The 14,044-nt window shown below is 36.6% G+C and overlaps 1 protein-coding gene across 1 annotated transcript in view; it reads left to right on the top strand.

The window, feature by feature from the left end:
• The window catches only part of ADAM10 (ADAM metallopeptidase domain 10), a 45,511-nt gene extending 34,930 nt beyond the window's left edge, over positions 1–10,581 (top strand). Inside the window, 9 exon segments of the mRNA XM_065076013.1 lie at positions 76–239; positions 1,845–2,028; positions 2,984–3,134; positions 5,026–5,209; positions 6,403–6,511; positions 6,805–7,025; positions 7,726–7,852; positions 8,331–8,414; positions 8,417–10,581. Coding sequence (XP_064932085.1) covers positions 76–239; positions 1,845–2,028; positions 2,984–3,134; positions 5,026–5,209; positions 6,403–6,511; positions 6,805–7,025; positions 7,726–7,852; positions 8,331–8,414; positions 8,417–8,454 — 1,262 coding nt within the window. The 3' untranslated portion in view covers positions 8,455–10,581.
• Positions 10,582–14,044: the final 3,463 nt, after the last annotated feature.

The following is a 14,044-nucleotide window of genomic DNA, read 5'->3' as shown; positions in this document are numbered from 1 at the left end:
TGTTCTAAATGTCACTAGAAAAGTAACACAGTAATTTCTTGAATGACTAACTGTTGTACTTTTGTCTAAACGCAGGGAGCTCTGGTGGAATATGTGAGAAGAGCAAACTGTATTCTGATGGTAAGAAGAAGTCTTTGAACACTGGGATCATCACTGTTCAGAACTATGGCTCTCATGTTCCTCCCAAGGTTTCTCATATCACTTTTGCTCATGAGGTTGGGCATAACTTCGGTTCACCTGTGAGTATCTCTATTCATCTGTTAACTCACTTTACGCCATTTTGAAGTGCATGATTTGCAAATGGTGCTTTTACTTCTTATGAACAAGAAAAAAAGATCATGACTGCAAGTGCGTGTGTGTGCTCACACTGTATACAAACAAAGCGCAGATTGCCAAACAGAGCCCCTTTTATGAGTATTTGTCAACACTGGTGCAACAGTGGAATTTGTGAATTTTTATTTCTACTAATTCAGTCTTTTATAGAGGGGCTATATTATTATTTCCTATAAACTTCCCTGGTTTTTATTGATGACTAGGGTCACACACCTATTAAATATATTTTAGTTTATCCTAGAGAGGAGAAAGAATCAATGCAAAATTAAGATGACACTTTATTCAACAAGCAAAGATACAGCTGGCTCTTTTTTTATGTTCAATTACAAATTTACTTGAGAGGATTAAGGTATCAAGAACAATATTTTAGAGCAAAACTGTCTCCCAGTCATTTAGGGATGTAAGTTGTTGTGGCAAGCTGAAGGTGTGAGGCTTATGTGTTTTGCTGGAGATGAGAACAAAGTTTTCTGGTTTGGCTTTTTTATTTTTAAACTTCAGTATGCAGGCTTTCTACTCTTGGAAGTGAAGTGAAATCAAGATATGACAGGAATGAGTTCTTCCAAAACAGATGTTCACATGTGAATGCTTTCTTCACATGCCTTGAGAAAATCCCTAATGCCACTGCTTTCAGTGGGAACAAGCCTTCCAAGTATAACTGAAAATACGAGGACATGAAACTGAAAAACCACTCCCATTGAGTGAAACATCTTTTGGACCAGCCTTGAAGATGATTCTTCTAATTTTACTCCTAAGTTGCATTTGTTGTAGGGAAGTATGTGAAAGTACATGTTTGGTTCTGCCAAACTGTAATAAATGATATAGTTCTTGCAACTATGTTGAAAACTTTTAAATGTACCTACTTTTGAGACATAGTTTGTACTGCTGGAAGGCTGGATGCATGAGAACAGTGTAAGAGTTCCTCTTACACTTAACAACTTAGTATGTTGTCAGTCTGCTAATTGCTAGTATGCCAACCTGTAATGCATTTAATTAATCACGCTGGCTGTTGTATAGATCTGGTCACTGGCTGACAGAACCAGACTGCTGCACTGTTCTGGACATCTCTTTGTACCTCCCCCAAAACAGGCAGCAAGAATGAACTGCTATTCCAGTTAACTCCTGCTTTTACTCCACAGAATACTTACTACCATTGGGTGATCGTAAAGCCATTCTTCTTAGGAGATGGCAACTTTTTCAAGTCAGTATTCATTCCAGGACATGCACTTGGGTTACACATTTGCCAAGAATGCAAATAAGCTGAAACTTAAGAAATTAGATATTTGCTACTGTTTCGGGGGGTAAATAAATAAATTAAAATCACCTTTGTTTTCTATATACTTTTTGTATTCCAAGAAACCTTAGAGTATAAGATAGTGTTTAGTTTTTATGAATCTTTTATTCTCACTATGTTAAAGTTTCCAAGACAGGTTACTTTTGCACATGTATAGAAGAGAGCAAGAAATTAGAGAAGCTGTCTTGATAGAAATAATTTTAAAATATTTGTTTTGCAGCACGATTCAGGAATGGAGTGCACTCCAGGAGAGTCCAAGAACTTGGGGCAGAAAGAAAACGGCAATTATATAATGTATGCACGAGCCACATCTGGGGACAAACTTAACAACAACAAGTTCTCTATCTGTAGCATTCGAAATATCAGCCAAGTTCTTGAGAAAAAGAGAAATAATTGTTTCGTTGGTATGTATTTAGTTGTGCTGATAGCAAAGTGGCTAAGCTGTTATGCTTGATTAGAAATTTATTTTAGTATTTATTTCACTTTTTTATGTATTTTACTCATTTTCGTTTACTGAAAGATTCTATAAGAATTGAGTTTGAGATCTGGAGTACTGTTTCGAGTTCTGCACTCCCCAGTACAGGCAAGAAATCTTAAAGGTCTTTTCCAACCAACACAATTCAGTGATTCTGTACTAGAGTGAATCCAGCAAAGCCCCACAAAGATTATTAAGGGATTGCAGCATCTGACATATGAGGAGAGGCTGTGAGAACTGAGACTGTTTAGGCTGGGGTGGGGAAGGCTCTTGTGTCTCTTTATAAATGCCTGGGGGTAGGGAATCAAGAAAACGAGGCCTGACTGTTTTCAGTTACAGCCACTGAAAGGATAAGAAGTAAGGAGCACAAATAAAAATATGTGAAAATCTATTTAAACATTAAAAAAAAAAAAAAAGGACAATTTATTTCTGGAGTCTTTGTGTGAGTTCTCACAAATGTTGTGAGATTGCGCAGCGAAGTAGGTTTGTATTTTGGAGTAGCAGTAGTTCACCCCAGTACCATCAGCTTTTGCCTTAAGGTCCTCACTCTGCTAGACAAGGAGGAGTGCAAGAAAGGATGCTGCTCCAGTGGAAGCTTAGCAGGGAGCTTCCTCTTATCACTGTTCATTTCCTCTTCACGTAAGAAACTCCTGCTGTTATCAGCAGAAACCTTTTACTCAGAGGCTTGAAATTCTATGAGAAGTGACTAAGCTGGGCGGGAAGCAAATCGTGTAAGTTGACTTGAGCCCTAGACTGAAGTCCATCTTGACCAGGCGTTTTCAGCCACGATTAGCTGGATGCTGATGCAAGTCAGTTTTAACATTTACACGGCTCTTTGCATGCTCTTTATACTGCTTTTTACATAATTTACTGGCATTTTTCAGAGTCTGGTCAACCCATCTGTGGTAACGGACTGGTTGAAGTAGGAGAACAGTGTGACTGTGGATACAGTGACCAGTGTAAAGATGAATGCTGTTATGATGCAAACCAACCAGAAGATAAAAAATGCAAGTTAAAACCAGGCAAATACTGCAGGTATTGTGTGTGTCTGTTACAATACGTTTCTTTTGGGGTGCTTATTGGCAGTTATAATTGGTATTTCAGAATCTGTTTACTTGCGTTACTCTTAAAGTCTTCATTTTGTTCAAAGTGTGTGAGAAGTTCATAAGCACAGTTATGCTGTGCAGTTACTGGTATTAACTGTAGCTTGTTTTCCCTTAGATGACTGTTCTCTAGCTTTTGAAAAAACGTAATATGGTGCTGGATTGTATCAATGCTAACGTACCATAATAGCGCAGACAATATGTGTTGAAGTTCTGTTATCTTTCTTACAAATGTATTGTGCAGAAGTCTTGCAAAAACTGTATGATTCAGAAAAACATGACCAGGATGTTGTTTTTACAATAGGTGCTGGAAAGTATTAATTGCCCAGAGGATAATGGAGGATATTATGAAATCAGATCCCATCCTAGTGCCATTGCCTAACTAGAAGATGACTGAACGATATAGTTGATTTTTTTTTTTAATGCTTGTTTTATAAATTAAATTAAACTATGCTTTTAAGGCACCTTGTATTTTGACAGTGTTGTGTACATAGTGATTTATAAGAGGAACTTTCAAAGGTCATAAGACTTACAGTGAAGTAAGTCAACTTCTGTCTTTTAGTTCCATGACTTAAGATACATGTTACATTTTTACCTCATCTGAGAAGTTAAGTGGATTTGTTTTTCACATGAAAGGCATGAGCTTTTGTTCCTTTCTAGAGACAGACATAAATCTAATGTCTGGCTAGACTCTTTGCCTAAAATTAAGTGAAAATTACTATTGTTTTTAGGTCTAAACCAGCTCAGCTTTTTAATACAACATACACAATATTGTTCTCATTAAGCTTTCCTGCCCAGAAAATGTTCTTTGTCATCCTAGGAGTGGAAGTAAAAGTAGTACCTACTGTTAAATTGTATTTGACAGTGTAGACATGGTAGAAGGACCATCTCCTGTGAATTCATAGTTGCAATGATTTTGCGTGTCTCTGTGCCCCTCCCCACACCTTGCAAGTTCTTACTATTTCAGCCAAAATATAGGCCTTGCATTGTCTTGTTTTATAAGTGCTTTCTGAGATTTTATATTCCATGTTGCAGTTGTGCTGAGGACCTGTTTCCATGTACATCAGGTGCCACCACCACCCCCCTTCTTTGCTCTCCTGTGCTTAGCTGACTGTCGCTGACTTTCTGTCTTGCTGGAACAGTCTTAAATATGAATTGCTGCATCATTTTTGATTTAGGATTCCCTTTTCTTCCAGTTCTATTAAGATCAAAAATGTTGCTGTAGAAAGACATTTCCGAACACATGTAAAGAAAGTCCAAGTTTAAGAATGGATCACATAAATGACATGTTAAAATACACTTTAAGAAAACTGTGGTACCTGTCCAGCTGTTTTACATGTATTTTAGACTTTTTTATGTGTGATGGAAGAGTGATTTTTCTCACCATGCAATAGTTTTGAAATCGGGAGATGCTGACCTGCAGGTCTGCGCGGTCTGATGTCCACTGAGTGCCAACGAGCACACTGTGAGGGCTGGTGAGATACAGAATCAGTTGAGATGAGAGCTCAGGAGGCTTAGCTTTAGTCAAGCAGTTAACTATGTTTTATAACCTTTGCTCTTCACTCTTCTGCTCCCATTTTCTATATATTTTAATTTAAAGCATGTACTGTTTTTCTAATATAATGCAAATAGTTTAATTGGTTTCCACAATGACGAAGAAATCTGTATTCGGTGCGGTAACCTTTTGTTACCTTTTATTTTCAATCCACATTTTTCTTAGCGCAAATCAGAATTATGTTGAGTATTTGAGCAGGTTGCAGCATGAACAGTTCTGGAATCATTCACGCTTCTCCTTTTCATCCACGTTTTCTGTTTGTTCGTAGCCCTAGTCAAGGCCCCTGCTGTACTGCACAGTGTAATTTCAAACTGAAGACTGATAAGTGTCGAAATGATTCTGACTGTGCAAGAGAAGGGATGTGCAATGGGGTCAGCGCTCTCTGCCCACCATCTGAGCCTAAACAGAACTTCACCGATTGCAACAGACGCACACAAGTTTGCATAAATGGGGTATGTTTTTTTGCAGTCGCATGCAACCGCGCTCATTTATTGCAAGGCACTGTGTTATGAAGTGGTATGGTTTCAATGCTTAACGGAGGAGAGTGTAAGATTAATCTGTTGTTCAACAAGAGCATTCCATTTATTGGTTTCAGTCAAAGTGACTGTGAAGGAACACCAAATATTAAGAAGCAAGTAACAAACAAAAAGCTAGCTTTACAATTTGAGAAAGTTCAATTTAAAGATTTTGTAAAAATCAGGAATATGAGAGTGTGTTACTTCCTAGTTCCATCTGCTTGTTTGGGGTTTGGTTTTTTTCAGTCCTGGTCAAGTAATGTTGTTGGCTTGGAAAATTAGATATGCTGTCAATACATGTTGAATTTGGCTTAATGAAAATACGTGGTTCCTCCACCCATGTGCATGTAGTGCAGATGTGCACGCATATGGAATTACTCTGGACTGCCATTAGTTCCCTGCGTTAAAGAGTCCAGGGCAGTTACTATGAAATATTGATGGGAAGTCTCTTATAAATTGATCTATGTTTACTTGGAAGGAGAAACAAGCAAGTTATCCTCTTAAAGAGCTGGAATTTGTGTTGCTGTAAGTCTCTGTTTTCTGCACTCCAGGTTTTTAATCAAATGATACTGCATGTAATAATTTTTTAGCTAATTTAGAGTCATCTTAGATATAGAGGAGTTGTCTTTATATAGTTACTTGATTTTGAAGCAAGATTATAAATACACTGATTTTTCTAAATGTGAAGGGTCTTCCCACAGTGAAATTAAACACAGGTTTTTTCCTTCCATTAATTTTAATTATTATTATTTTCTGAGAGAAGATATATTTGAAGACATGCTTTTGATTTATTTTCTTAACCACGGTTTTGAGTAATCAGGTTTCAGAGTGAATTGCAGTGCTATGAGTGTTTTGCAGGGTACTTTGAGACCCTAAAACCAGATAGTATTAAAAAAAAAAAGCAGGTAAATCACCTTTAAAATATATCAAGTGAGCATGAACACTGCAACTGAATAACTAATACATTTGTTTTATAAAGTTTAGAAGAAATTGAAGCTACTGTTTTTATTGATAAGCATCTTTAGACCTACAGTGATGCTTTCAGCTATTAAAAATTAATGTCTTTCCTAATGTTAGTGTGCTTAAAAGTGAAATTGATTTTTCTGTTTTTGTGCTTTTGTCTTAAACAGCAATGTGCTGGCTCTATCTGTGAAAAGTATGGCTTGGAAGAATGTACATGTGCTAGTTCAGATGGCAAGGACGATAGAGAACTGTGTCATGTCTGCTGCATGAGAAAAAGTAAGATTGGTCTGAATTGTAAGCGTAAACATAGCGCTAGGTATCTCATTAATCTTCTCACAGTGTTTATATTTTAGTTTTTGTTAACTTGAGAGCGTACTGCAGTTTTGATCATATTTATTTTGAGGTAGGCATTGTATTTTGTAGGAAATTAATAATATATTTGGGGTTTTTTACAGATCAATAGAAACTTGAAAATTTTCAAAAGCATTTTGAACAGTTGAACACCAAGGTGTTAATGCCCGTATGTTTTGATACAATAATGGTTTGATTGATCTGTATTCACTTTCCAGTGGACCCAGCTACCTGTGCAAGTACAGGCTCTAGCCAGTGGGAGAAACACTTCGGTCGTAAAACTATTACATTGCAACCTGGATCTCCTTGTAATGATTTCAAAGGCTACTGTGATGTGTTTATGAGGTGTCGGCTGGTAGACGCTGATGGCCCTCTAGCTAGATTAAAGAAGGCCATTTTTAATCCGGAGCTATATGAAAATATTGCAGAATGGATTGTGGTAAGTATTTTCTTTATCTTAGCAGACTAATAGAAAATGTTCTTGTTAATCATTAATCACAGCTGGTAGGTGTTGCTGTATATACACAGTACTTCAGCGTTCTTCAAAGTACAATCAGTCCTTGTCTTACTAGTTTTTCTGTAATCACCCGGAGTGCAGCAAAATAAGTTTGACAGATTGAAGAGAATGGAAACAAACAAGTAAATATTCTGTGTTAATACCTTTATTTACTCTGCTGTCTGTTTTGGTGTTAATGTTCACATTTTTAAGTTACTGGGTTTTCCTACTTTAACTCTTCATATTTGAATGCTCTGATTTCTTCAAGGAACTAAATACATTGATCTCCAGCATTTCTTATTTTTATTGCAGTAGATGACATTTTCCTAATAATAGACTGGGAGGAGAACTACAGTGAAACACCATTATAGAGCTGCATAGTCAGTTTTGTGTAAGCTGTTAATTGTTTTAGGCTTATATAGCTCTGTTGCAATATATCTTCTATGAAATACTCTTCTGATAATAGAAAGAACCTGAAGTTATTTGGGGATGTTTTTCTTTAGAATGTTATGGTCTTTTAAAGCGATGTTTCAGAACAGCTTTTTGATGAATTTTAAAAGGCAAACGAAAGCTGTCTTCAGTGACCTCTGTCTTTTGTGCATGTCTACCAGACACCAAAAAACTCACTTTTCCATATTTTTAGGCTTATTGGTGGGCAGTGTTGCTGATGGGAATTGCCTTGATCATGTTAATGGCTGGTTTCATTAAGATATGCAGTGTTCATACTCCAAGCAGTAATCCAAAGTTGCCTCCTCATAAACCACTTCCAGGTGAGTACACCAGGTTATTACATTTGTAGAGAAATGTTTTATCCTCAGGTGTTTCATTCTAAAGGGAAAATGCAGGTGTCTCAACCTACAGTTGTTAGTCTGGCACTGTGAAACTGCGAATGGAATTCATGCCAGTGAAACAATTAATAAAAATGTAACTGTTGCCTTATTTTCCTGTAATATAATATGCAAATCAAAATAAAGCTTTGAAGGCTTTTTCTAAGTCAGAGTTCCTTTTATTTCTTATTCCGTGCTGTATTTTGTAAGGATCAGCCTGCTTAAGGAACTACCGTTTGGATAATAAAATGTACTCTGTAAATACTCCATGCAGGTACTCATCTTTTTAAAAGCTTGCGGGTATAAATCTGAAACCTTTCAGAAAAATAGCTATATTTCATTTGCGTGGGCAGGGCAACTTTTCTAGAAATATTTTTAAATTATTATTCATGTTAATAATGTGTACCTTTATTTGAAACAGGCACTTTAAAAAGGAGGAGACCGCCACAGACCACTCAGCCACCACAGCGGCAAAGGCCCCGAGAGAGTTATCAGATGGGACATATGAGACGCTGACTGCAGCTTTTTGCCTTGGTTCTTCCTAGTGCCTACAATGGGAAAACTCACTCCAAAGAAAACCTAATAAGTCATTGTCCCCAGTCTAACTGTCAAAAATGGAAGAGGAAAAAAAAGCATTGTATGCCCTCGAAACAAGTGGAAATGGCTCATTTTTAATGAGCGAATCTTCCAGCGCAAAAAGAAGAAAAGTGTTTTTCTTGCGTATTTTTAATTTAGTGGCACAAAGTCCTTAGAGTATCATGATTCTTTCCCCCTTCTGTGCTCTTCATTGCTGCATTTTCTTCACTTGCAGGCAGATATGGCTGTAGTAAAACTTTAACTCAATAATTGAAAAAAAAATATCTATTTTTCAACTGCCAGACGAGGCCAGGAAGCTAGACCACCTCAGCATTGGAGACATTACTTGTCAATGTATATACATTGTTATATGCAGACATGTATTTCTAACGTACACCTGTACTTGTGTGCAATTGTAAACAAGAGATTTGCAATATGGATGTTTCTTTGTATTATAAAACTTTTCCGCTATTAATGAAGAAATTACCATTTAATTGACATACTCAGGATAACAGAGGATGATGGTCAAGGATCCTGTGATGCTTTACACAGCAATTTCGAATCAAATCGAACTTCTCTATCATGATCCGAGTTGTTTCAAGCACTCATTTCATCTTTATCAAACAGCTGCTAAGACACAGCATACAAGATCGAATGGTCTTTTGGAGAAATAACAGGTGTTCTGCAAACTCTGCAAATGCCAGAATGTTTCAAAAGCATTTTATATGTGTCTCATTCCTTGTAACTCAGCATAAATATTTCTAATTTGTCTGATTATTCAGTTAAACAAGGGATTAGATTAAATGTTTCCATGCTGTATTAGAAAATTCTGCCCGTTATTCAACTTGTTTTGAAAATTACAACCAGTTTATTCGGGCTGTTCAGATATTCTTACAGTATGATAATTAAGTTTGTGGTCTATGGGATGTGGAAAGAAAGAGAAGCTGTAGGGGTTTTTTTTTATATTCTTTTTTAATTTATCAGATGTTTGAATAACTTTTCAGCATGATACTGTTGATTGATAACCACTAAAGTAGAGTGATTTGCCCAGCTACTGTGCCAGAGTTAAAACTGTAGTTAGGACTACCAGTTTCCCCACATTTTATAACAGCAGCGAAGTCCAACAGCGCGATGTCCCGTTCCGAAGCTTTTCTTACGAATGTAATAATTGGCATTTTTGAAAGAGGCAACAAAAGATGTCTTAAGGTGCTTATTGCTATGCAGGAGATGAAAGGGGGCATTACAAAATGTTGAAGCTTGTGATATATTTATTGCTTGTTTTCCAAAAGCACCGAGCTAATTAGAGATGCAAATGGCTATAATTTTCCTGGCTTTGCTTAGGAGAAAATTTACTAAGGGTTGGACAGGCTTCCTTTGTTTGTTTTGTTTTTTAAGAGTATAAGGTTTACACAATCATTCTCATAATGTGACGCAAGCCAGCAAGGCCAAAAATATTACAGAATATAATGAGATCTCTTCCTTGTAAACTTGTACAGTATGTGGTAACTTTTTCAAAATACAGCTTTTTGTACATGGTTTAGAGACAAATTTTGTACATGAAACCCCAAGTCTGATAGATTCTATAAATAATTCTAAATGATCTTAACTAGTTAGAAGTGTATGTAGTTGCTTTTAAGTCATTTTAAATACATTTGTTTGAAGACTGTGCAAAGATTGGAAGTGGGTTTGCATTTCTAAAATGGTGACTTTTATTCAGCAAGAGTTCTTAGTAACTTCTTGAGTGTGGTAGACTTTGGAACATGTAAATTTTTTTGCCTGTAATGTTATCCTGTGGTAGGATTTTGGCAGATAAATGCTGCCCGGTTTTATTTTAAGTCTAAGTTAAATGTTTTCTGAAAACAGAAATGTGCACTGAACTCTCCACTGCAAGTCAAGATGTGGTAAAACCGAAAGGAAGTTCAAGACAATGAAAAGGAATACTACTGTCGATTTCATGTCCACTGTGTTTTATACAGTATCTTTTTTGTTCACTTTGGAAATTTTTACTAAAAATGCAAAAAATAAAGTATTGTGCAAAGATATGTAAGGTTTTTTTGAAACTTGAAATGCATTAATAAATAGACTTGATGAAATCATCTTCTGAAGATCCAGTTACTTTTTGAACCCTGAAGGCGAAAAGGAATACACAGGATATACTTCTGCTTAATTTTTAGCTTTCGCTGGAAAGGGGCTGCCATGCCCAAAAGTAATTCTACGATCTTTACATTATCGAAGTGCACCTCTCAATATTATGCAGTTAAATTTAAGAGTAAATGGTTTTGTGCAACCTTCTTAAGAAAAAGCCCTGAAATTGCCTTTAAATTATTTGTACGATCACAGGAACAAAGCTTTCTCTGTTCTTGTCTTCAAAAGGGAAACTAGTTACTGCTGGGCTATTCAAGCCTGGCACCACAGATAAAGATTCTTCTGCAATAAACACATTTTTTGAAGAGAAATACTGGAATTATCGTGCAATGCTCTGAACGCACAACTGATGGATTAGACATTGAGAAGGAGCAAATGTGCTTTTTGCAAGGTGTTTTAAAACTGCTAGGCTGGGTCTCGGTGTTTTTGTGTATGTTGTATAGTTGTCTTTTCAAAGCAGTCTTGTCACTGAAGTCCTGCCAATTATTCTTTCATTCTTTGGGCTGTTTGTGGAGAAAGTCCTGCTTGGACATCTGCTTCCTGAACTGAGCAGCGTGCGCTTTGAAGCCATCAAAGCATAATCAGAGTTCCTTCCTGTGCTGTGGGTTTGGGGTTGTGGGGTTTTGGTTTGTTTGGTATTTTGGTGGTGGTGGGTTTGGGTGGTGGTGTTTTTCCCCGTGACTTGTATTTTTAGTAGAAGTGCCTTCTGATTGTAGCTAAATAGCACTGTCAGGGCAAAAGGTATATTAATATCAGTTGGGAGTGGAGCCCTTCTGCAAATCAGCATCATAGGTGCCTGATAGATTTGATGATGCTTGTGTTTAAATTTCTGCCTAGGAATGCAAACCAGAGGGGTAGAAATAATATCTAAGCCTCTAAAATACAAGTTTTGTATATATTTTAAAATGTGTTTGGGGGAAAAAAATGAGTACACAATGAGCTGTAACTTTCATAATTAACATTTGACCTAATAACCCCTAGTTGTAGCTATTCATTTGCTCATCTTGTATTTCTTAATGTTTTAGTCATTAATAGCATACATTCACCCCTGGTGTAGAAGCACATATGGTCAGAATGGTGTGAGTGTGAGAAGGGTATCAAACTCCCCTTAAGCTTTGGAACTGTATTTATACCATACAGGCTGTAAATCAATGAAATAGTTTGCCCTTTAATTAATGTTCCAATATTTATTTCAGGAAAAAAAAAAAAGAAAAAAACACACATGGAAAGAAGGAAAGAAGAGGATTTTACTTCTGAATATTGGAGGTTGATGGTTACAGAGAGGTCATTCCATCGTTGTGAGCTGTGCTGGCTCAGAGAGGAGCGGGTTCCTGCTGGCTTTCAAGGGCTTTGTGGTGGTTTGGAGTGAGGCAGGAGCCGTGCCAGTACACACGGGCTGAGGCACCACCAAGGCACCTGCGCTTGTATGTGTGACTTCAGTCTGATGTTCAGGTGTTGGAAGACTCTGAGTATGCTGCAACTTGGGCTTTATTCCCTTTTTATATCAGAAATTAGCGTAATGACTATCAAAACACAGGGACAGGATTTATTTGGACATACGATTTGTGAAAAATGGTGTCATAATATCTTCATATCTGCAAGAGTTCAAATACCAGATGTTCCTTTAACTTTCCTGTTTGACTTTTTAAGTTTTCGGATTGTCTTATCTGAAGATATACTAGCTTGTTTCAGTTGAACTGGATCATATTTTTTTCCCTGGAAACTTAGAAGTCCACGAACTGCAGTTTCCTGTTACTTGAGTTTCAGCACATTGTAGACACTCTGTCCTTTTTTCTACCGCTTTTCCTGAACTAATGCTTTCAAGCGTGTTTCTCGTAAAGTTTAGATCCCTTTGTTGGCCTTCTTATCAAGTAAGTGATAGAAATGTGAAAGAAATGCCAGTTTTAATGTCTAAAATGTTTTGAAGTGTGTTAGATTGTCTAGCAACAGGAAAATCATGACTTGAAATAATGTTTTACATCATACAATCTCATTAAAAGCTGTCTCATCCACTCTGTTGCTCCTTTTTTTCAGGTATAGCAAAACACTAATGTAGTTTCTGCACTGGAGAAGAAACACAAACCAGTTCTTTCTTGTCTTTATCTCTTGCTCTGACATCCTTCAATATCTTCTGAATATCCTTTTCTGAGAGTGGGGGTAGGATTTGGTTCAGGAAGCTTAGGAAGTTCATAGCTGAGAAGGCTGGAGATAACTAATGTTGTAGATGCAATTGCAGTGACAGTATTTTGATTCTTCTGTAAGTAGACAAGTATTTTATAAAAAAGGAGCCCTAAAGATAAGAAGTGGCAGATCTTTAGCTTTTTCCAGAAGCAGAAATTGAAGTTTAGACCCAGTCTAGGGAGATTCATGATTTGAGTCAGCTGCACACACGCTGCTTTCCTCTCTGTCTTCGTGTTTCATTGTGCTTTGGAAAACTAAAATGATCACATTGTCATTTGTTTCTTGTCTATCTTTCTTCAGGACACAGTCCTTTTTAACTTCCTGCCCCTAAAAATGCTGTTACTGGGTCTCCAGCAATTGATTCTCTCCAGTAGATTATAGCTACTACAAATGTTTAAAAAATCTAAAAAATATTGGAGCTGACCTCTTTCATGAGTATTTATTACTGAAATTTCCCTCCTCTGTGTGTGTTCCTGGTTTGACTCTTGGCTATTGTATTTAGGTGAGTGTTTTTACTATGTTCTGTGTTTATATAAAGAGCTTTAATATGATTATGGTTATGAAGTTTACATATGGAGATAGCAACTTGAAGCATGGAAATACTTGAATGTTAAATTTTGACATAGAAGATGGAAATACTTTTCATGTTTGAAAAAACAATTTATTTCATTGAACAAAATCTTTAAAAGCACAAACCTTAGTTTTCAGTGAAAATCTAAAGGTTCTTTTACGTGGAGTTTGTATCTAAATCTATAAATATTTCTCCTAATCAAGATGCTACTCCAAGTGGCCATTTTAGAGATCAGATCAGCTTCTGAAATATATACCTCAGGAAGGACAGCCCTTCTCATTTGAAAAGTAAGTATGCTTTAGTTCCCTTCATACTTAGTCAGTTTCTGTTTCTGCATTGAATATTCCGGTTTGTTTAAAGGAATGGTAGTTATTGAAAACAGCTTTTAAAAGTTAATATTCTGAATGGTTGGCAAGCTGACTGCTTTCAGTATTTGATCCCTGTTCATTGCTTGCAGATTTGCCAGTTCTGCTCAGCTGGTTCGTTTGTCATGCTTTTTCAATGAATCTCACTTTAATCCAGGTAACATCTGTATTTTTTGATTGAAAACTCCCTGCAATATCTGGATATGCAAAATATGCTTACTCCAGGTCTTAGGACTATCTTGCACATTGTTTTCCATTTAGAGAGCATTTAAAACAAATGACATTCAGAATACAGAA

The sequence above is a fragment of the Columba livia genome, chromosome 11 (assembly GCF_036013475.1).
Source record: "Columba livia isolate bColLiv1 breed racing homer chromosome 11, bColLiv1.pat.W.v2, whole genome shotgun sequence".
In the NCBI taxonomy this organism is placed as follows: Eukaryota; Metazoa; Chordata; class Aves; order Columbiformes; family Columbidae; genus Columba; species Columba livia.
Note: the sequence above shows the minus strand (reverse complement) of the source record. Positions and strands in the feature narration are given on the sequence as shown.